The sequence below is a fragment of the Podarcis vaucheri genome, assembly GCF_965113315.1.
Source record: "Podarcis vaucheri genome assembly, chromosome: 2".
Lineage (NCBI taxonomy): Eukaryota > Metazoa > Chordata > Lepidosauria > Squamata > Lacertidae > Podarcis > Podarcis vaucheri.
Window position 1 is genome coordinate 83,588,077 of NC_138760.1, and position 23,789 is coordinate 83,611,865.

The 23,789-nt window shown below is 42.1% G+C and overlaps 1 protein-coding gene across 4 annotated transcripts; it reads left to right on the top strand.

Annotated features, from left to right (window-relative positions):
* Positions 1–15,787: 15,787 nt before the first annotated feature.
* On the top strand, positions 15,788–22,607 carry CNBP (CCHC-type zinc finger nucleic acid binding protein). Of its 4 annotated transcripts, none has more exons than XM_082212006.1 (5): positions 15,788–16,009; positions 20,164–20,283; positions 20,763–20,854; positions 20,987–21,189; positions 21,637–22,607. In XM_082212006.1, exons 2-5 carry the CDS (start codon positions 20,181–20,183, stop codon positions 21,752–21,754), a joined length of 516 nt encoding a protein of 171 aa, XP_082068132.1. In that variant the 5' UTR covers positions 15,788–16,009; positions 20,164–20,180; the 3' UTR covers positions 21,755–22,607. The 4 variants fall into 4 exon arrangements, with proteins under 4 accessions (XP_082068132.1, XP_082068134.1, XP_082068135.1 ...); XM_082212008.1 differs by having other exon boundaries at positions 15,790–16,024; positions 20,763–20,855; positions 20,991–21,189; XM_082212009.1 differs by having other exon boundaries at positions 15,796–16,024.
* Positions 22,608–23,789: the final 1,182 nt, after the last annotated feature.

Consider the following 23,789-nt stretch of genomic DNA (forward strand, 5'->3'; position numbering starts at 1 on the left):
CCCCTTGCCTTTTGCCTTTTACATGGTAAACTCTCTGGAGCAGGGAATCTATTTTTCCCCCTTTTTGATATTCTGTGCCATTTTGACAATGATTGTTATGTGCTGTCTTAATTATCTTAAAGCATAAGGATAATATGCAATCAAATTGTTTTTGGAATACTCCTTTTGGGGGTTCCACAGCCATCAATTTTGCACCCCCTGAATGGGATCATGCGAAGACCTGAAGCATGTGACTCCCCCGCCAATCCTGGGAATTGTAGTTTGTTAAGGGCGTTGGGTCTGTGAGAGATAAGCTACACTGCCTGGGATTCTTTGGTGGAAGCCATGTGCTTTAAACATTTGGTGCAGATGAGACTGGATTTCTGGAAGCACATTTTCCCCATTACTTCACAGCTTGCAGAAGGATTCCGGGCACAATTCAAGATGAAAATTCAAAAGATTGGTTACAATAAATATTTTGTATTTATCTATCTGTCTGAAAAGATAGGGTGTCAATTTATTTTTCGTCTGCTTTCTCTTCATTTCTTTGTACTGCCTTCTCTTATAAATCAAAGCTTAGAGATGTCACAAAAACTTATCACTAGGAAAAAGATTTAAGGTCTATTACTACATGTTGCTGGCTCCCTCTTGTGGCCAAAGCACACTCTCAGCTTTTAAAGAAAAACTTGTCCAGAAGTTCATGACCTCTTCCTGGCGGGAGGCGGGGAGAATTCTATGCCAGGAAAAATCTCCAGCACCTTTTACTTTGTGATATATATGGTTCAGCCACTGAAACAATTGTCTGCAAGCACTCTGTGAGGTAGTTTAGGCTAAAAGATAAATGGCATTTGAAAAGCCCCTTGGAGACATTAACGGGAGTACAGAAATTTTAAAGGGGAGTCTCCCATGTTCATCCCTACTATTCCCTGTTCCGCAGTGACTCTTAGAATAGCACTCACTGAAGAACACATGTCCAAACCAAAGATAGCCTTATGCTTGATTCATCCTTACAGGTCATGAATAAGAGATGTCACACATTCATTCACACTAATAGCATGACGTCTCTAATGTGTGTATGAGTACTGACTGCTCATTCTTTACCCAAAGAAGAGAACTGCATTGATGTAAATGTTTTGGTTTCTACTTGGAGGTTGCAGTGTTTTGAGAAATTAAAGGATGAAGTGCGAGATTGGTTACACTATGCTCAGATTAGGGAGATTTTTAATTTGGACAAAAAAACAGGTTACCAGGTGGAAAAATCGAAATTAGAAACAGAATTGTTAGAACCTAAGACTAAGGTACTTTCGAAAATGTACAACTTGCTGTTAAAATGGAATACCCAAGATGAAACAGTTAAATCAGCTATGATAAAATGGGCACAGGACATTGGGCATAACATTATGTTTGCTGACTGGGAAAAGTTATGGACCACCGGTGTGAAGTTCACGGCATGTAGTGCCTTGAAAGAAAATATTATGAAAATGATATATAGGTGGTACATGACCCCAGTCAAGCTTGCAAAAATATACCATTTGCATGACAATAAATGTTGGAAATGTAAGGAGACTGAAGGAACATTCTTTCACCTTTGGTGGACTTGCCCGAGGGTTAAGGCCTTTTGGGAAATGATTTATAATGAGTTAAAAAAGGTATTTAGGTATACCTTTCCTAAGAAACCAGAGGCCTTCCTTTTGGGCATTGTTGGCCAGAGGGTGTTAAAGAAGGATCGAACTTTTTTTATGTATGCAACAACAGCAGCAAGAATACTCATCGCAAAACATTGGAAGACACAAGATTTGCCCACGCTGGAAGAGTGGCAGACGCAATTGATAGACTACATGGAGTTGGCTGAAATGACTGGCAGAATTCGAGACTTGGGAGAAGAGACAGTGGAAGAGGACTGGAAGAAGTTTAAGGACTATTTACAAAAACATTATAAGTTGTATGAATGTTAAAAAAATGCACGATAGATAACAACATGGCATCAGCAATCTAGTTGAAGGATATGATGAGAATAAGTGATGTTTAAGAAAAAGATGAAATTTGAAGCAATATTATGTTTAAACTAAGCAGTTAAGCAGTTGACAAAAATATTTAAAGCCTGAGACATAATATTTGATAATTATAAAATAAGAATTGAAACAAGGTAATAAATTGCTGTTTATAACTTTATTATCGAGAATGCAGGAAAGGGAGATGTGAGGAAGTCCAAAGGTTATGGAAATATGATTTATGGATAGTGGATTTCGTTGTATCTTTTTCATTCTGTGCTTACTTCTTTTGTTTTTCTCTGTTTTCTTTTGATTGTTATCTTTTGGTGATGGTATTTTATATGATTGGTGATTTTTTGTTTGTTTGTTAAAAATTTGCAATAAATATTTTTTTTTTTAAAAAAGTAAATGTTTTGGTTTCTATTTCTTACTGTCATGGTGGCCAAACACGTGAGGAGAACATTTATAGTATAGCCCTACGCCTGTCACCTCAGAACCAAGTCCCACTGAGTTCAATGGGTTTTACTCCCAGGTAAACAGACACAGGATAGGATTGAAACCTTAATTTCACATGTTTTATCCAATTTTCTTTCCCAGTACTAAAGTGGAAAGCGTCAAGACCGCCCATTATTAGTGGACATCTCAAGGGTGCTTTAGCACAGATTTTATTAATTCTGAGGCCAATTTTACCCACATAAGCCCCATTCTAAGGTACCGAGCAAAGAAGAAATAAGCTTCTAAAACCAGCGATACTTCCCTGCATTTTCCCTGTGGTGCTTATTTTTGCCACAGCCCTCCATCACCAATGAGCCTTTCCTCAGACAGTGCATCCAATATTCCTGCAATGCCACCTTAGAAATTGCTGGAAAGTAATTCCTTTCTCATTTTCTCACCCTTGCTGCTGGAACATTCTGACATTTTGGAAACATAAAACTGCCCCAATCAGTAGCGTATTTGGGTTTACACACTTCTTCCCTGGCCCTTCCCTTTCAATTTTGGTGTGTCACACCTGCATCAAGGTGTCACTAGCCTAGGTTTGCAAAGCTGCTTCCACCCATGGCTGCAAACAGGTTTGGTGCCAACTCCGTTTAACAAAAATGCCGGTACACTTCAAACAGAACTGTAATTAGCTGCAAAACCAAATAGGGGAGGATGCTATCCTGAGAGGAGAGTGGAGGAAAACCTCAAGCTTTGCACTGCAGGGTGTTCCTGATTACCTAACCATGGTTTGGAGATCAGGCAACAGCATTTACATCTACACCATGCCTAACCTGCCTCTTCACTTGGAATCTGGTGCAATGGCATCAGGCTTTCCCAGGAAAACTGTCCTATAATCCAAATTGTGATCAATAGGTAAGCTTCAAATATACATATATATATAGCATACTATAGTGAGTAAAAAAAAAAAAAAAGAACAGCAGAGAGAATGGTGAAATGCGTAATCTCTTAGACATGGATGCAGAAAAGGTGGATACAGTGGTATCTCGGGTTAAGTACTTAATTCTTTCCGGAGGTCCGTTCTTAACCTGAAACTGTTCTTAACCTGAAGAACCACTTTAGCTAACAGGGCCTCCTGCTGCTGCCACACCGCCAGAGCACGATTTCTGTTCTCATCCTGAAGCAAAGTTCTTAACCCGAGGTACTATTTCTGGGCTAGCGGAGTCTGTAACCTGAAGCGTATGCAACCTGAAGCGTATGTAACCTGAAGCGTATGTAACCCAAGGTAACACTGTATAGTAAATCCCTGCTCAGTTACAAAGCTCAGTGGGCAACTCTGGCAAGTATTCTCTCTCACTGGATCACTCCATGTGATTATTCCATGTACACCACCAAGGGCTTCTTGGAACAAGGATAGGATTCCAGTTTAATAAATATTAATAAACAAACTCATGGTCATTTCTAGGACAATCTCCAGAGTTACTGATACATACCTACAGGCCGCCTGCCACAACTGACTTAGCAGAGACCAATGGCAGTGCAACAGACATGAACGCCAGAAGCTGAAATAGTATTAACTTGTAATCAGATCTGCAGGAATGCCACCCATCCTATCCCACACGTCAGGGGAAACTTCTAAGGCGGACCTTGTGCATTCTGTATTTCATACTACACTGAGCCACAGTCCCGTCATTCCCATATGGCTCAGCCTTGTAATTGTTCAAATATAGAACAGTGGCAGCTCTGTAAGTGACCGCCCTTGGAAGCACAATGTCCAAAATCATTGTTCATGCCAAAGCATTCAACATTTTTGAACATAATACAGAAAGCCTGAAGCTGTTGAGCAACCAGAATCTCAAAGTAAAGGTGACTATTTTGCTTCATATTTTAAAAAATAAATATATGTAAACATTGTACTAGATGCAGAGATTAGAAACTAGGCTAGCTAGACAGTGCTGTCTCTTTATCTTAGGGCTGCTTCTCACATTACTGTTTAATGTCAAGTTTTTAAAGCTCCCCTTTCTCTTGAAAGGATATGCAAGGTGTCCTGAAAGAAATAGCTGTGGTATCTGCAAGTGGACTACTGACCTCCAGTTCTGTTCAGTTCATGCATCCCATGGGAAGGCAGACACCTTTGTCATTCTAAGTCATAGATATATATTTATATTTGCCTCAAATATACTACACACGCAAACATACAAATACAAGAGTGACTCACTGGAATCAGCTGTTGCTTTTTAAATTGTAACACAAGAAAGCTGCAGTCAATAGCCTGAGTTAAAGGGCTCATCCACACTGTCATTTAATGTGGATGGCAAGCTTCCCGTACCACCATTAACTCTTAAATTTCCATATGACATTCTCCTCCAAATCATTGCCTTCCCACACTTTCCCCTTCCTCAGTCCAGATTTTCTCGTACCAGGGATACTTCCAAAAGGAGGGGTATGAGTAAATATAGATTGAGGGAGAAGCAAGTGTGAGGAGGCAGTGATTTGGAGGAAACCAGCTTATGAACAACAGATAATTGACTGTAATTTACTGTTCACATTAACTCAATACAGTGCTTTTTTCTAAAAAAAATGTTTAGGAGTACTCTCATTTTGACTCAAGAAAGTCACCATTTTATAGTTCAAATTGGGAAAAATAAATACAGTAAATGGACAAAAGTACAAAGATTCACAAAATGTTTAGGGGTATGCGTACCACAGCATACCCCCCAGAAAAAAGGCACTGACTCAATGTATGGCTGAGCCCAAAGTTTATCCTTGGTATTGCAGAGAAACACAACAGCAAAAGGGAATGGGGTATATAAAGCAAAAAATGATGTGTTTCTCTCAGGGCAAGGCATGAGGCAAGGTAAGGGGACCACCTCAGGTGGCAAGATCCACTAGGAGCAGCAGATCCCAATGTTTCTTCCCCATTGTTCCTGATGTAGATCAACCCTCTTCCCTGGTGGGGAGGGAGCATGATTTGTGAATCTGCTCAGGTGTATTGAGCTGGCCCTGGTTTCTCTGTTATAACCTTTGCAAAACAACGCAAAGAGAAAGGGAAAATAGCCACTGAGAAGTAGCTGCATGTCTTTCTAAACCAAAGTGTTAATCAATGGTCCCATAGCTTTCTAGGCTTCCAAGCATAGGGTGTGCATGAGGAATATGACCATGCATTTTAATCAAGAATATTACCATCCATGCTTTGATCTTGAAGTATAAGTGTCGGCTGAAGGAACACCCTTTTGTGTAAGCATGCCATTGTGCTTCATTTGCTTGTATGGTAAATGCCTATTCTACTCTTCATCTCACAGAGGCCTGCTCCTTTATGAATTCACATGTGCCACCAAACTACACACTAGAAAAGAGGAACTAGGCATTAAAGGTGCAGCTATTGTTTTAAAGCCTTTCCCAGTCCCAGGTTATGGGCTGAGCAAAATGCATCTCATAAGTCCTTATTTAGACACAGCATTGCTATACAAAGCCAACGTTTACAGCTCTATAGCCATGTTTACTCAGAGGTCAGTCAATTAATTTCAATGATTATTTCAGGTAAGTGGGCTTAAGACTGCAACAAGACTTGAGTCAACTCAAAGGGATTCTATCTTGCTTCCGGACTGCCTGTTTGACGAGCATTTGGACTGAGTTGTTTATGGAGAAATTACACGACTGTCATCTATTTAATGAGCATTCATACAATTTGTTTGTGGGGTGGTGAAGCAACCTTCTGCCAAGTGTTATCCCACACTTTCCAGTGCATTTTCTCATCACTTTCCTTATTGCAAGAAGTCTGATCTTTTGGAGGAGCAGGTTGGTTTTGCAAGAGCTCGGAATCAGCTTTCATTGTGCAGGCTGACTTTGGTGGGATGTGACTGAATAGAGCTTCCTTGGTGGGGGGGAGCACCATTCTGTGGTGTGCCACAAGGGCCCTGCCTGTTACTCTTCAGCAATTGTTGAATTCCAACTCCATTGGCCCCAGGCAAATGTCCAATGGTCAAGGATTATGGAATTGTAGACCAACACTGGGAGCGCTATAGGTTCCCTAACCCTGAGGTACAGGGGTGTACCTAGGAGTTGGCTAGGTTGGCCCCTGCCAAGGGCACAGGCGAGTGGGGATGACGACAAAATCATGCCTCTCCACTCTGGCTTGGAGTAACTCTGAGCCCACCTGCCTGCACATTCCCTGGGCTGCTCCTCCGCTGCTCTGGGCAGCTGGGCAAGGTGCACAGGCTCCTCTGGGTGCCTCGGTGGAGGAAGCCTGTCACTGGCGTGGGCTGTCACAAGTAACAGGGGGCACCAATATACCTTCTTGCCAAGTGCACAAGGGAGCATTGGTATTCCTCTGCTAATGTAAATTTCTCATTGCAGTTTAAAGGTTACACCCATACCTGAAAGTATGCTCTGTTGCAGTGTGTGAATGCTCTGTTGCCTTCGCAGCAATGGCGCCCTCCCTGTGGAACGCCCTCCCATCAGATGTCAAGGAGATAAAGAATTACACAACTTTTAGAAGACAAGTGAAGGCAGTCCTGTATCGGGAAGTTTTTAATGTTTTACTATGTTGTTTATATGTGCTGTAAGGCACCCAGATGGGTGGGGTATAAATAATAAAATTATTAGTGATCTTGTTGTTATTAATTGTGACAAAAGTCATGCAAATGACAAAGCTCCAGAAAAGGAGGGGCATATGTGAGGCATGCTTGAGAGACACTGAAAGGACAAGTTTGCTGTTACCTGGGACACTGATTTGCTCTGCGTCACTACCCGTCATAAAAAATATGGCAACTGAGCTACAACGTGCAACAACATGTCCTTTTGAAATGCTGACTACCCTTTGCATTCCACCTGAGATATGTGACATCTTAATTTTATAGCTGATGCTGGCAGATATAGCTTGAAGTTCTGTTCTTCCAAGTTGATAAGCTGTTGGGCAGTGTTCAGCTTCAAGGTGGGATGTGCACCCCTTTCCACTCCACTTGTCTGATCCACTGGGAACTTCGAGAGAAAATGCTGAGTAATGTCAATATGATTCAGAGTGGAAGTGCACGGAAACTTTAGATCTTAATTGGCCATCTTTCACATTAAAGTAACGGCAGCATTCTGTTTTCACTACAGACTGTTTACATGATTTGCGCTACTTCAAAAAATGCTGGTTCTAAAACTTAATCTATTGTTTGTTTGTAGGGGAGGGGTGAAAGGAAGGAGTCAACATATGTCCATGCTCAGAGGTTTACTAAACCCATTGGATTGTCTTTAAATGGCTTGCATTAAATATGCTTGGCAGGGTCCCATTTAAGCTGCTATAGAGGCAGAACTCTGTACTCAAATAGCTTTCCCCTCGTTGTTCTCTTTTCTATAAGATTTCCTGTGAGTGTATAGCAGGGGAAGGGGGGCAAAGTACACATTGGAAGCTGCATCCATTTAAAGCCCCAACAGCCGCCACTTTTTGTAAAAAGTAGCAGTTTGGGAAGTGGAACATTTGGGGTGGAGAAGTGCCAGTAGCGGAAAGTGCTTAATTCTTTCCTTCAAAATGTGTAAACATGCAAGAGTAAACATGCATCAGGAACCTTGGGGGAGGAAGCAATTTTGAGTGGGAAAATGCTTGCAAGAGAAGAATTAAGCATCTACTTCCTCACCCTTTCTTTGCTCAGAATTGCTCCCTCCTAAAGATCCTTAATTATAATAAAAATAAAAGAGGCCATTGTTACTCACAGTTGTGTTATTTGATCCAGTAATGCCCCCAAAGCTCTAGTATAGGGGTGAGAACCTTTCTCAGCCTGAGAGCCACATTCTTACATAAGCAACATTCCAGGGGCCACATGTGAGTAGTGGGTGTAGCAAAAGTAACCAGACAGACACCACTGTCCATCTAGGCAAACAAACTTAACTATAATTACAGTTCAATGAGACATTCCAGCAAGGTAAAATACTGCAGAAGGGTAGAGAATAGGGGCATTGAGGGTTGTGGCCTGGGCCATTTTGAGGGCCTATGGATGGAGACCTATGGAGAGCTGCATTTGTCCAGAGCCTGAGGTTTCCCACCCCTGCCATATGCTTATCAAGTTTCTACATTTCTACCTTTCGTCAGGGCTGACTCAACAAAGCTGATGCCTCCTGCATTATTACTCATGGAGGGTGTGACCCCTAATTCCATAACCCCAACTCTGCATAGCTGGTGACCTACTTATGGAATTGATCTCATAATCCCTGGCTTCCTGACCTTCTATTGACAGCATTCCTTGTAATAATAATTGCTGAAGTCAGACAATCTGATTCAAGTATCATCTTTTCTGTTTTAAGAACAAGGCAGTGGCTCCTAGCAAGAGAAGTCTCCCTCCCAAGAAGCCCGTTTGCCATCACCCACCAGAACAGAAGGGAACAGGTAAGATTTGCTACAGTTGTAGAGCCTTCAATACTTGCTGACTTTCTACCTCTTGGCTTCTGCTTTCTAATCTCATGAGACTTATGGCTAATTGGTTCCCAAATTACTTTTCCTCACTTGCTCAGAAAGTGAATGCTGGGACCTGACAAGAAACAGGTCAGGCGGTTCAGTGATAGCAGCTTCTGCAAAATCAGTTAAGTTGGAAGAACACATTTTTTCTTGTTCATCCTGACAATCCTGTTTAGACAAACACAAACCCTTTCCTTTTTTACTGTTTTGCTCTGTGTTGTACAGTGTCTGGCTAGCCCACACCTCTTTATTAACTGACAGTCTGGTGAATATGAGTGCCAGGTGGGGAGAAAGGAAATTGGAAGAACTTTTGGCAAAAGTGGATTTAAAAACACACACAATATTATTTGGACAAGCTGGTAGGTATTTTGAACTTTCTGTACTTTCTGTAGTTTGTCACTTTGGCAAATGTCCAGGTCAGGAATTCAGACATTAAGCAAGAAAGTCACTCAAGAGATCTGTGACAGGTTTATATATATTGTTTTATTTATCAAAATTTATATACCACTTGATTGTTTTAAAACCTCTAAGTAGTTTACAATAAATATTTAAAATATCAATAAAAATTGTTTAAAATAATTAAAAATAACTGAAATTAACAGTAAGAACATTTAGAACACATTGATATGTACATGTCTGGATAGACTTTCCTAAACAAAAATGTTTTAAGCAGCCACCAAAGAAATTAGTCCCCGTGAACAATGCTGGATCAGCACTGGTAGATCTGACCTTACATCTAAATTCTCATTTCTCTTACATCCCTTCCTGCAATTTCACCGCTTTGTCATAAAGAAGCACAGGGGGAAAGTGTCTGTTGCCAGCTTTGTCATAAGGAATGGCTTTAATTGTAGGGTGGAGAAGCTTAAGGTACCTTCCCAGGCTTGTGTAATTGGAACAGCTGTATCAGCAGCTGTGTGGCGTATGCAAAAACAGATAGATGTGTACCTTCCCATTTTAGTTTCATTCGATATCTTGTCTTGGACAACTTAGTTGTGATTAATGTCATAAGAGATGAATGCTTAAAGTTTCCCACCCCAAATGTTATTGTTTTATTTTGATGGTTTTGATGTAAATCACTCCCAAGATTTTTAACATATTCCGTGGTACAATTTCATAGGCAGAAAGCATATAATCAAACTGCAGCAGCCTTATTCTCCTATTTTATTTTATTTTAAAAAAAACTACTTTGTGAGTAGGTGGTTTATAGAGCAGCATAGGAGAAAATGGTTGGGGTGTTTATAGCTTTATCCAATTCACTACTCTAAATGCCCCAAACTACTTTCCACCCTTTGTTTGCTCTCATAAATGTGCTTTTAAAATCCAACAGGGGTAAAAGCAGCAGGCAGGGTTGGAATAGAGAAGCAGTAGTACATCCTCCTACTTCTTGGCTCAAAATCCACCCCTTTAGAAGTGCTTTTACCTGGGAAAATAAAAGGACCATGGCATCCTGTGACCATGGGTCACAAGTGTGCATGCAGCTCCCAAGCTGTCTGTTGTTGCACCACTTGTCCTTTATTTCAGCCCTTTTATTTTGCACTTAATTTGTACCATCACGTCGGCAGCCATGAATCTTAATAATCTTTCCAATTCCAGCACAAGCTATGCACCCAACCACACATGACATGTGCTAATTAAAAAAAAAAAATGACAGGCAAACTGGCCTAGTTTAATATTTCAGTGGGCTCCATTCAGTTTCCTCTCGGTAGTTTTTGTTTGTGTACAGATGTACAGGATTCAACATGTTTTATTTTATTTTCCTATAGAGCGAACCAGCTTTTCCTGCCTTCTCAACACATGTATTTATCATCTTATTGAATGCTGATCTTAGTCATCTATCTTCTGTCACCAAATCATCAGGCAGGCCCTTTAACTTGTTTATTTTGTAAAGTGTAGCATGAAGTATATTCATTAAACATTGGTTTGTGGCTCTAAAAAGGGGGGGGTACATTTTTAAAGGGTTGTAAAACAACTCCAAAATTGGAGGGAGAGAATGGCTGGTTCTCGTGGCATCACAAACCTATTAAGTCTTGTGCGCAGCTGACTTCTGCTGCAAACTGGCAGGACTGGTATTCCCTGAGTTCAGCCATGGGCTGGGGAATGTGAATGAACCAAATATGTTTCTTAAGTGGCTCCACTGCTAAAACAATGCATATTAGCATTAATCCTTTGCCTTATTTATTTAATATCAAAGTATTTAGGAACATAGGAAGCTGTCTTATACTAAGTCAACACTAGCTGGCAGGCCTCTTTGTTTCCGGGTTTCAGGCAGGGGTCTCTCCCAGTCCTGTCTGGATATGCCAAGGACTGAACCTGGGACCTTCTACATACAAAGCAGATGCTCTATCACCGAGCTACAGCCCTTCTGTATTGTACCTTTCCTTTTTGACTGGGGGAAAAAAATCAAGATCACTAATAAAAGGGCCTTGCTGCTTCTCTCTCTTGGTGTTGCCTTCAAAGTGGCTAGTCCCTGACAGAGTATATAAACTTTTAGAGCATGCGCTCTTAAGAAACAATAGGCATGCAAACACTTCACACTGACTGAATGTGCCAATGCCATCTAGCATTATTTTTCTCCATACAGTCATGCAAAATGTCTGAGAAACCACAACACATTGGACCTTCTCAGAGAACGCTATACTGACCATAAAGGGCCAAGTATGACTATTTTCCAAAGCACTAGATCCAAAAGCATAAAAACATTTCAAGTGCAAATTCTCCCTCTCAGTTGCTTTCTCCCTCACTGGGGGGAGTAGGGAATACAGGAAGGGAATTCTATCAGAAAAATGGAGGGAAGATACACACAACCTCTCCCCCACTGTTTCTCTGCTACGTATCACCCCTCCTAAAGTTGTCTGTTACACGCACTTATGTGCAATGCGTAGTTAAGCCTCCAAAAATAAATATAAACGGGTTTGTTAATGGTTTCTTGACAGTTTCTCATACAGCAAACAATGCATCTAACAGCAGTACTCCAGCAAACTTCCTGCTCCTCCTCACCCATCAAAACATAACCCACCCTTCTTCCTTAAAGAAACAAAAATAGAAATGGAAAATTAAAAATACTATTAATAATAGCAACAGAAATATTTCTCTGTGTCCCATGCATACAATTATATATATCTAGAATTATATAAATTGAAGTGGCCATCCTTCTGCATTTTACCAGATGGGACCCTTTCATGAGCAACCAGCTGCAAATTTTCAGTGCCTCAAGATTATTCTTTTAGCTAAATAATTCCCTCTGCCAGTCCTCATTTATTTGATACATAGACAGCTATTGCATTTACACCAGTAATTTCTAAAGACGCAGTCAAAACTAAACTTACTGCATTCTAGTTTGAACCACTTTCCAAAAACTGACAACATCTGGGCTTTGCCAAAGCAAATGAATTAAATCTGCTTGCTCCAGCTCACACCTCCAGCACCTATCATTGGTTTGAATACCCACAGGCTTAGACCATGCCAACATCCAATTAACCTTCTGCAAAACAATTTGCTCTATCAACTTTAGGCAAAGATCCTAAGGAAAACTTTATATTATGTAAAGCTGACCTCCAACATGCTAGCTGAAATTTATTTTTGAGCTCCATATTTCATTTAAATCTATCTGATCTAAATTTGAGATTAACCTGTTGTGCATCACAGAATACAAACTTTTGCTGGATCTCTTTAAAGACCACCACTGCATGTGCTTAAACGGCATATGTAACCCACTGCTGTATACTGCATTAAGAAAACTACACATGTGCAGTGGGAGTGGCCACCATTAAGGACTAATGCATTAGCTCAGAACAGTTTGGATGATGCTTGTTGTTTGCTTTTTGTTAAGCTGTGAATTCTTGAAAACTGGTTCCTTGTTTGTTGATGTTCTTTATGTTATGAAGGACAGATAGTTTTAGCTTCTGAGTGCGAACCCCTCTAGCCAGCATTAAGACCAAGCTCAGAAAAGGGTTTTGTGGTGACACAACCGGAAAGACAGAATTTTGGGAGGGCAGTGCTGAGTTCTATTAATTTCATAGCATTTATGTAAATTGTATCATTTATGTAAAATCCTTATTTATGTACTACAGTATTGTTTGATGTTTGAGAGCTTTATGACCAGCTGTCACCCTGTTGCAGACAGTGACCTAGCAGAGGACCTGGTAGAGGCAGTGACTATAGAAGTCCTTCAGGAACCTCTGGACCTTATCTGCATAGTAACAGGCTCTTTCAGAGGTCATTAATGGTCAGCTTCCTTTGCTTCTAATCTGTTTTGTTGACTCTGGATCCCATCTCCATACTTATTCATCAAGTATGCAGGGTAAAATACTTTCACATGATTGAACATATCATAGTTGTAATATGGAACCACATGTATGCCCCAGATTGATTATAATGCCAACAGCCCTAGGTTCAAGTGGTCCTGCTTTGGCTCCAATCTGGTTGGCACAGAGGCAAAAAAGTTGCTGAGGTTGGAGAGAGGGTGGTCACCTGGAAGGGGGACTAAGGGACTGTACAGTACTGCTCTACTGTTCATGTGAGAAGAGGCTGTCCATGAGGCATTGGGGTCCTGAGCAGGCATAAGACGTTGAGCCAGGCGAAAAAGTGGCAGCTCGTTCAGTTGTGCCAGAATTTGAATTCTATGTTCAGACTGCCCTGTCCCAGTGAACAATCTGGCTACCAAATTCTGCACCTGCTGCAGTTTCTAAACCATCTTTGAAGGCAGCTAAGGTATAACAAAGTGCATTAATCCAACCTAGAGCTTACCAGAGCATAGACTGGACTTCTCCACGACCCTTCCCTCTGCAGGGAGGAGGGACTGATTCAGATGGTATGCCCCCGCTACTTAATGGACCCAAATGGTTTCCAGAGAGTGGTAGGAGATATTTTACCCTATGTTGATGGCCTTCCAGCCGATTCCCTGGTGATCCGCTGGAATGTGGAGTTAACCAGGGCTATCGACTGTCTGGCTCCGAAGCGCCCTCTCCAATTGCATGGAGCCTGAACAGCCCTGTGGTTTTCCCTGGAGCTGAGGGCAATGAAACAATCGTTGAAATGGCTAGAGCGTCGGTAGTTAATTTTATTGTTATTTTTAGATTTTAAAAAAATTTATTGACTTTTCCCAGTATGTATTTGAAAAGTGGTACATTTTAAAATACAAAAACAAGGTTTGAAATAAATATTATGTAATTAAAGTTCTTCTAACCCAAACTATAGATAATATTCACTTAACTTTTTAATCCACTACTCACTTCTAGAGACCTCTCCTTTTTGAAACTCCCAGCTATGCACCCTTTTCTGATTCTGCTACTAACCCTCTGCTTGTGATTTCTCATGCTCCTAAAATGAGACCAGGACTATTTTTAGTATATAAAAGTATGCAAAGCACTACAGCTCGTCAGCTAAGCTGATGGAGCTAAATTGTCTTTATATTTTTATTCAAATGTATGTGGAAATTTAGTAACATGAGGTTTAACTAATTTATTTATTGATAATCTATTTGAGTAAATCTTTCTTATAGTGGTATCATTTCTGTCTGCCCAAATGTCATCCACATGACTCACTCCCTAAAACTGCATACTATCCTTATATAGAATTCAACAGATTAAGTATAACTGCACTGAAGAGGACTTTAAACCCCCACCCCCCAAAAAACCACAACACCATCCTTTACAAAATGCTTTAAATCTTTCTGCACTTTCAGAGAATCACTAGGGCAATAAGGGAACCCTAAAGTGCTGATTAGCTGCTGCTCCTGAGCCTCATTTTTGCTTTTGTAAGAATTTGCTGAAACATACCCCATGTGTTGTCATCCCCCAAACTTGTGTCCTTTCTGCACTTATATGCACAGCAAAGCCAGAATCATTGGAAACCCTATTCACATGCAAGGGGTTGTAAAATACATGTACTGTACTTCTGGTTGTGTGCAAGTTTTTGCTGTAGCCAATAGAATTGACAAGCCCTCGCCTCTATTTGAAACCGCTCTCCAGTTCAGCTGGTTGATTGGTTGCTGCAAAAATATCCCAAACTCTGCTGGCTGCTCTTAAGATTTCTCCTTATCCATCCATATGATAGTCTAGGATTGCAGCCTAAAAGTGTTAGAAATGTTACTCACTTGTTCCACTCAGTCCACATGCCTTTCCAAAAAAAGGAAATACGAGATAAGCTGCAGTGGCAAAGCTAAGAAGACATTGCCTAACTGCTGTTTCATATATTATCTGGCAGAAGATCTTGGCTTTGTCAACAAGTTTTCACTGGACGTGGGAGTCTCAGCCAGTTGCAGTTTCTCACTGGTGAAATTAATTTCACGATGCTGTTTGCGAACTGGCGTGAGCTGGCGACATTCGCACGTTACACTGTGGAACCCAATCCTTTGCCTTTCCTATATTTTGTTATCAAAAATTGTATACCGCCCTTCACCTACAGATCTGGGGCGGTTCACTAAGGCCCACTGGGCTTCCCTGCCGATAAAATGTGTGCAGGAGCGCAGCCTTCAGGCATCCTGAGGGGAAATTTAAAAGTAACGCGGAAAACTACGGATGCCGCTCCTGGTGTATTTTTGTACGCTGCGACATTTTCCAACAACCCCGTGGAGCGCCTGCCGCAGCCCTCAGAAGGGCGACGCCGCACTAAGACGGCGAGGCGCCGCCTTTCCCAATTCAGGTGCGACAACAGGGCTGCCGGCGAACAAGCGAGCGCCTCCCGCGGAAAAGCCGAAGCCGAGAAAGGCAGCGAGCGGGAAAAGCGCCTCTTCTCGCGCTCCCCTCCCGCCCACTCCCTTTCTTCGTCCCTCCCCTCGGCTCACGCTAGGAGAATGAACGTAGGAGATTCCGGTAGGCGGACTCCTCCCCCCTTTCCACGGTGCTGATTGGTCCCTTCCAGCCCTGTCGTCGATAGGCCACGCGGAAGAATCGGCGGGCGGCCATTGGCCGGGGTGATCGGAATTAGGGAGCCGTGCGCACTTCAGCAGGGAGGGTGCGCGGGGTCGTGTGCAAACCGCGTGTGGCGCAGCCAGCAGGGACTCAACGGCAGCGGGTGGAAGAGAGAGAGAGAGAGAGGCCAAGTCAAGTCGCGCGCACGCGGAGCAGCGGAGAGGAGGGGGCAGGAGAGCAGGAGCGGGGAGAGTCCATCGCCGCGCGGGGGAGGTCCAGCTTCAACCGACGACAGAACCGAAATCGAGAGAGAGGTAACCCTCGGCGAGGTAGGCCGACGGGGTTGGCGTAGTTTGAGGGGGGGGTTGAGTGAGGAGAAAAGCTCTGGGCGGGGTGAGAGAAGGAGGGCGCTGGCTCGTTCCGGCCTACTGCGCGGGAAAAGAAAAAAACACCGTACTCGGCCGCAGTTGTCTCTGAGGAAGACGGGAAGAAGGGCTCGCTGAGGGCGCTCTGTGGTCGACCCCCTCGCGGGAGGGCTGAGGCGGTTGCAGGTAGGTGGGCTCCTCGTTCCCGCCTTCTGGGCCGGGAAGGAGACGGGGGCCACCTCCCGCGCTCGGGAGGGAGACGGGACGGGCGGGTCCTGCCCGTCACGAGAAGCGCTCGTTTGGTCTGGGCCCTGTGCAGGCCCTGCGCGCCTGCGCGTGAGATTTCAAACGGGCCGCGAGGGTTGGAGTTGGACGCGGACACATCATGAGGCGGAGGGAGAAGAGGCCTTCGCTCAGCACGCGAGGCTGCTCTCTCTTCTCCCCCACCCTCACGGCCGCTCCCCAGAACAGTGTCGTCGTGGGAGTGTGTCCTCGTGGGGAGGCTCGGGACCTCAAAGCGAGGCGTTCCGCCTGGGGCCGCCCTCTAGCTAGTTCGGGAAAGGTGCTCGTCTCCGATGGCGTCGCCGCCGCCGCCTTCCCCGCGCGCCCTCCACGTGTTCGGCTGAGTAACTCGCAAGAGGAGCCAGCTATTTAGCCGATCCATTGTAATTCACGGCCGTGTCTGTGACGCTCGAAGATGGCGTGTGCTGCTGTCCGCCCATTGGTGAGTGTGGCGCGCCCGACCCTCAGTTGGAAAACTAGCCCCGCTGGCTCCAGTGGACTTGATCTCAAGCAAGGCGGATGTGCTTGCAGCCTTGAGACGTGTGTGAACCGCTGATCATTCTGCGAAAGTGTGATGCACTGCTGGGTGCTTTAAGTAACACGGGGGACAAGCACGGTGCTTGGAGGACTTGACAGTGTAAAATCCAGTGGAGTTAGCCAAGGACTTTATTGTAGTATTCTGTATCACTTGAGTACTATTTAAAGGAATAGGCTGAGGAAGAGTTCAAATGAGCCAAGCAGCCTGTGTTCTGATGGAGAGGTCAGTTACTAAGGAACAATCTGGGAGGGGGAAGCCTGAAAAAGCAGGTGACTTAAAAAGTGGCACCAGAGCATTATTAACCAGAACTACATAGAAATCTTGCACGTTGTTGATTCTGTTGCTACTGCTTGGGCAGATCATAACTACCAAATTCCCAGTTGAATCCTGGCTGCAGCACAATTGTGAATTTTGTGTAACAGATGCTCTTCACTACTTGGTAACTGCAGGTCCTCTGAAAGTAAGGCAGTGGCATACTTGTGTATGTCCTAATCTGGTCACTTTATAGTGCTCAAGGAAGTTTATATTGATGCAGGTCTCAGTTGCTTATGCTGCTATAATTTCATTTGCATTTAAAATGTTCTAGGATTATTAAGTGTTTGTAGCAGGTTCATACTGTTGCCCTTTAGGAATTTAACATATGTTTACTTTGTCATTTAAAGCATTTTTATGCTGCCTCATAGAAAAGTTATCTGGGTGACTTAAATTGCTTAAATAAGAGAAGAATTGAATACAAATAAGGCATAGAATCATGAAATCAAAGACAATGTAAATATAACAAGCACAAGTTATTGCACCCCCAAAACTAAAACAGATTTAAAAACAGATGCCCAAGCTACATAATTTATTTAAAAGCCTTGCCTAGTTGGAGTGTCCCTTTGGCTGAACTGTTAAAGCTAACTATTAAATAAATATACTTGTCTGAGCTCCTAAGCCAGTGGTGGCCAAACTTTTTCCAAAGAGGGCCAGATTTGATGAAGTGGAGGGCCAACCAAAGTTGTTGAGCTTTTTTAAGGATTTTACCCCAGGAAATAAACTGCCACAGGGGCCGGATTAAACCGACTGGCGGGTCAGATTAGGTCCCCAAAACAGATTTTGGACATGCCTGTCCTAAGCTGTGCTGGGTCTTGACCTTTCCAATGGCAGCTATTAACTTACAGAACTGAAAAATCTGGGCAAAGTCTACTGTGATAAATGTGGGACAAAAGGTGGAAAATAATTGCTTCATAGTGACAATAAAGATTTCATCAGAAAGGTATCAAATTGTGTTTATAATCATTTTCTGGTAAATTTCTCTTCGTTGCCTTCACACTGCATTTCAGAAGCATTCTGAGTGCCTCTCACCATAGTGCGAGTTGGAAATCTGATCCTATCTATTTCCCATGTTATCCCTGAGTATTAGAGAACTTGACCATATTCCTATAATGTAGGCATAGTTCACCTAAGGGCTGCATGGGTGGTTGGTGAACAGTTAAGCCACTTGCCATTGGATATGGCCAAACACAGTGTAAGGCTGGGCTATTATCATACACTCTCACTATTTCTTGATTGTGATGGGGAGAAAGGCATCTTCCATCTCCTATGAGTGCTCTCTGCCATTTACAAGGAGTAGAAGGCACATGAAGATGATGCTTCCCATCACAATTGAACTTACTCCAAGGCAGCAAAATTTGATGGTGGTCAGGAAATGTTGGGGGCAGGTGCCTTGGGCACCTGTGATCATTGTTAGACACTCAGATATGTAAGCTATGTGCCAAATGGCTCCTTAAATTATGGTTACAGTCGCCAAAACGGAATTCCTAGTTACCATTTTGGGGTCAGACTGCTCTAAAGTCATATTTTTAAATACAGCATTTGGTTCCTGAAATTCATTCTGATTCTGCAGATAAAATATAACAGATAGAATTCTACAGCATGTGTTGCTGGTGTGTGAAAACAAAGATCCAAGGATCCCCAGGCGTGCAACTCCAGATGGTGGAGGTGTCAGGCGGCATCCTAGTGCCTGGGCATCTTCACATGGTCGCTAGTGGCTGATAACCAGGTGCAAAATGCGCCTGATGATTTCAAACATTGCCTCTGATGGATCACATTGTAGGTTTGTGAGGGCTGCATGTGGGACATGACTCATGAATTGCCCAAGTTTTACAAGGCGCAAAATTTTCCTGCTATTAATAGTTCATGGATATAAGCTTTTTCTAACACAGAGATGGGTGTCTATATTATTATACTGTGCATCTGTTTGCCTTCTCTGGAGTCATTGAAATGGTGCAGGAAGGGGAGATTTATCTTGAAAGTAGAGAGAACAAAAAGTAATAGGATATACTTGGAAGGAAGTGACATAACGTATCAGAGATTTTTACCTCATGTGGTTGCTGAGGGGGGATTATGTGTTGGAAAAATAGTCATGGGGATGGACTATACCTAAATGGAGTAAAGGGAAGATGAATGAACTAGAATGAATGAAAGGATAAGAAGGTATAGGAAGAGGTTTATGTGAAAGGCCAAATGAGGCAGTATGTGGGAAGAATTGTGGCTTGAGTGGAGAACTGGTGGAAGAGGAACAAATGAGACAAAAGATAAGTCAGAGCCAGTATAGAGTAGGGAAGAGACACTAGTTGGTGCTGACAGCAGCCTATGTCATATTTCAATACACTCACAGGATGCCTGCTGAAAGATGGACATCTGTACCCCTGAGTTCCAGCAAGAATGTGCCAAATAACTTAATAGAAAGGAGCTGACTCTTAAAATGTGACAGGAAGGGCTTAGGTGCTAGTTTTTGATTCATATTAATTGTATTGGCTATTCAACCCTGTTCACATGCTGCTCACATTGATAGCAGATAAAGATCTTATAGGGTGGAGAAGAACCAGCTACATCTCCTGAGCTCTTGGGAATAAAGGGAAGGGTGGAGAACTGTTACATTGCTTGGGCTCCTTGTATGGAAGATGAGATAATGCCAATAGAATGATGGTATGTAAATGTAAATAATGAAATTAGTACATGAGTAAAGTCAGATAAAGGAAAGTGAGGTTCACAATAGTAATTTGTAACAGGTAGAGTTGGATGTTATCCTCCATGTTAGGTTTAGAGTATAGCCATTGGACTTAATATGCTGTATTATTAGAAATTTTGGGTTAAGTTGTGTCAGTACTGTGAAAAATGAAAGCAGTTTACATTTGAACAGTATTTATAGGTAGTTTACAAGTTGGCATCAAGCACTTCAGCTCTTGTAAATGTTATTATATAAATACATTATTCTAACAACATTTTCCCTCTTTCTTAGGAAACCTAATTGCAGCAATGAGCAGCAACGAGTGCTTCAAATGTGGGCGTACTGGCCATTGGGCTCGGGAGTGCCCTACTGGAATGGGTCGCGGGCGTGGAATGCGAAGCCGTGGCAGAGGTATTTTCCCACCCCCAAAGCATATTGTACAAATTGAAAGTAAACATTAGTTAGTCTCTTTTAACAACTCATTTGGTAGCCTAGCCACAGCTGCTAGGAATTCCATGTAGGTGAATAAGTAGGTATATGGAAGGAGGGACTGATCACCTAGTCCTTTAGGTTTTGAAAAGAGCCACAGTGGAAGTACAGTTTTCCTCCAACACAATAGCGGAAATGCAATGGAAGGGGTGAGCAGAGTCATTCCTTCTCTGCCAGTATCTCTGGGAGATGTCATGATTGGTTTGGTTTGGTTTTTTTACTGACTGACTGTTTTTTTTGTGGGCTTATTTACACAGCTGCTTTAATATTGTTCCTATTTACAGTGCAATAGAGTGAGCAAAAATAAATTGGTATGCTCTTTTCTGTCCCATTATGTGGTTTAACTATGGTACATGTAGTACCGCCACTGAATTGTTAAATGGCTTTATCTTTCTAAATAGGCTTCCAGTTTATGTCATCATCACTCCCAGACATCTGTTATCGCTGTGGTGAATCTGGTCATCTTGCCAAGGATTGTGATCTTCAGGAGGATGGTAAGTATTTCTAAAGTTTGGATGGGGAGAAACATTGTCAGTTAATTATGGGACGTAACACAATGTTAAGCACATATTCTGCAACTCGCTCCAGGTTTTATAGTCTTGTTTGTCTCCTTTTTCTTATTGTGGAAGCCTGCTATAACTGCGGTAGAGGTGGCCATATTGCTAAGGACTGCAAAGAGCCCAAGAGAGAGAGAGAGCAGTGCTGCTACAACTGTGGCAAACCTGGCCACTTGGCTCGCGACTGTGACCATGCAGATGAGCAGAAGTGCTATTCTTGTGGGGAATTTGGACACATCCAAAAGGACTGCACCAAAGTGAAATGCTATAGGTAAATCAACAAATGTGTATATTAATCCCATTATGCTGACCTTTAGGTCTCTTATAAACAAATTGTGTATTTACAATAAAATATATGGGGTTAGTTAACATTTGGATTATTTTTTTTGCAACGGTTTCTACCGTAATAAAATTTGTTTATTGATTTTCTTTCTGTGTCCCATTAAATTATTTTGTGCTCTTATCATAGAACTCGTGATTTGTAACTTCTCAAGTTGCTAATACCTCATTGCTCACTTGGGTAAACTCCAAAATTTTTAGGGTCAACTAGGTTTCAGTAAGGGTATGACTGTACAAGTGTAGAATGAGTTTATTTTGTGAAGAAGCTGAAAACATGGGACATAGGAATCATGTCTGCAATGTCCCGAATACTATACAGTAGTGTTTCTGTGGATGTTCTTTGTGTGTGGGACTGAAGTTCTGTCCTGTCTGATTGCAGGTGTGGTGAAACTGGCCATGTAGCCATCAACTGCAGCAAGACTAGCGAAGTCAACTGCTATCGTTGTGGCGAGTCAGGACACCTTGCACGGGAATGCACAATTGAGGCTACAGCTTAACTGTTTTCCTTTGTCGCCCCTCCTTTTTCTGATTGATGGTTGTATTATTTTTCTCTGAATCCTCTTCACTGGCCAAAGGTTGGCAGATAGAGGCTATTCCCAGGCCAGTGAGCTTTACTTGCCGTGTAAAAGGAGGAAAGGGGTGGAAAAATCGACTTTCTGCATTTAACTACAAAAATGTTTATGTTTAGTTTGGTAGAGGTGTTATGTATAATGCTTTGTTAAAGAACCCCCTTTCCGTGCCACTGGTGAATAGGGATGGATGAGTGGAAAGAGTTAAGTCAGACCAGCAAAGCCTCCCTGGGTTCCATGGAAGTGATCATATGCAGGAGGAAAACAAACTGGAAGTGTCTGAACTTCCACAGTAACTAATTACAATAATGGCCTTGGATTATCTGACCTCAATAACTGTTATAACACCGAGTATCTGTATCAGGCCTTACCTAGAGCGTATAGCTAAGTGGGATAAACAAAACAATGCACATGCCTGTTAATGGCCACGAGAGTGAGGGAGAAATCGAGAACTGAAGTAACAGTAATACAATAAGTGAATGTCTAATTTGAGATAACAAGGTAATGGGAAACATTAAATATTTCAAATTAAATCAAACCCAGAACATCAGTGCTTTAGAGCATACACAATTTGGAGCTATTCAGGACTTGCAAAGAAATGCATTTTCACAGAAATCAAGATGTTATTTTTGTATACTATATCACTTAGACAACTGTTGAGTTTCATTTGCTTGTAATCAGTTTTTAAAGTCAGATGGTAAAAGCAATTGAAGTCCTAGAATATAGAAATGTAATTTTAAACTATCAATAAAGCTGGAGGAGGAAGGGGAGTTTGGCTGAAGTTTTTTGTTTGGGGTTTATTTTTCAGATACATAGTACAAATTAACATTACAGAGGCAAATGTGGAAGAATAAAAGCTGAACATTGACTATTGTACCACAACTGTATTATACAAAGTTAATTGCTGTATCATTTAAACTGTAGAATTGTCAAATACATCACTTCAGCAGCAATATTTGCATTCTTTTTTCTCTGCATAGATTGACAAACCGCAGAATAGCCAGTCATTAGGAAAATGATTTTATATATAGTATTCCTAAAGATACTGTCCAAGAACACAATTATATATCTTGTGTTAAAATCCTGTAGTCTTTCAAATTGCACATTAGGAAAACTACATTATGGACAAAGTACATTTTGTGGTGGAGAAAGAAGTATGTGAAGAGTACATTTCATTCAAGTAATCACATGGAACTAGCAGTGAAGGGGCAAACTTGTAGGTGTGTGCCCCACCCTCGCATTTACCTGTGGTACCAAAGGTGGCTTATATCAAACCAATAAATGCTGTCAGCTGATATTGCAGTCAAACAGGCCTGCATGGAATTTCTAAATACTCCCAATGGCGGCAATTAGTGCTAGAAAGCATGTCTAATAATATATATTGAGACAATGACATCTAAAATAAGAGGACTAAAATTTCATCATGTGGAAAACTGCTCCTTGTGTGACCAGCTCTTCCTTGGGAGAAAAATGGAGCAAGCAGGAGCCTACCTTTGGCCATTGTCAGTATGAACTAGGAGGAGTGGGAAGTAAGTATATGGACCTTCACCCTCTGATTTTGCAGGTACTTGATGCTTTACTGCTGGAAAGTGACCCTAGTAGGAAGTTGAAAGGGACCCATGCTCTGGTTAAATGATTTACCTAGCAATTGATGTTTATGTTAAGTCTTTATCCAATTACCCATCACATTAAAAGTTTCCACTAACTTGGGAGAAAAAAATTAGGCAATTCTTCAGCCTTTATACTAAAAAAATTCACTTAACTGGCATGTTATTCGAGACCATGTTACTAGTAAGGGAGACGAGAATGTAGGCTGTAGCTGAGGTTGACTAAAGATAGAAGTAGATTCTCTTCTTTCCTGCTGGGGAGAAAATGCATGGATATTCAAACAGCAAAATATCTGGTAACAAGACTGCTTGATCTATATCCCTTAAAGCTTATTGCTAGAACCAGGTCTCTGTCA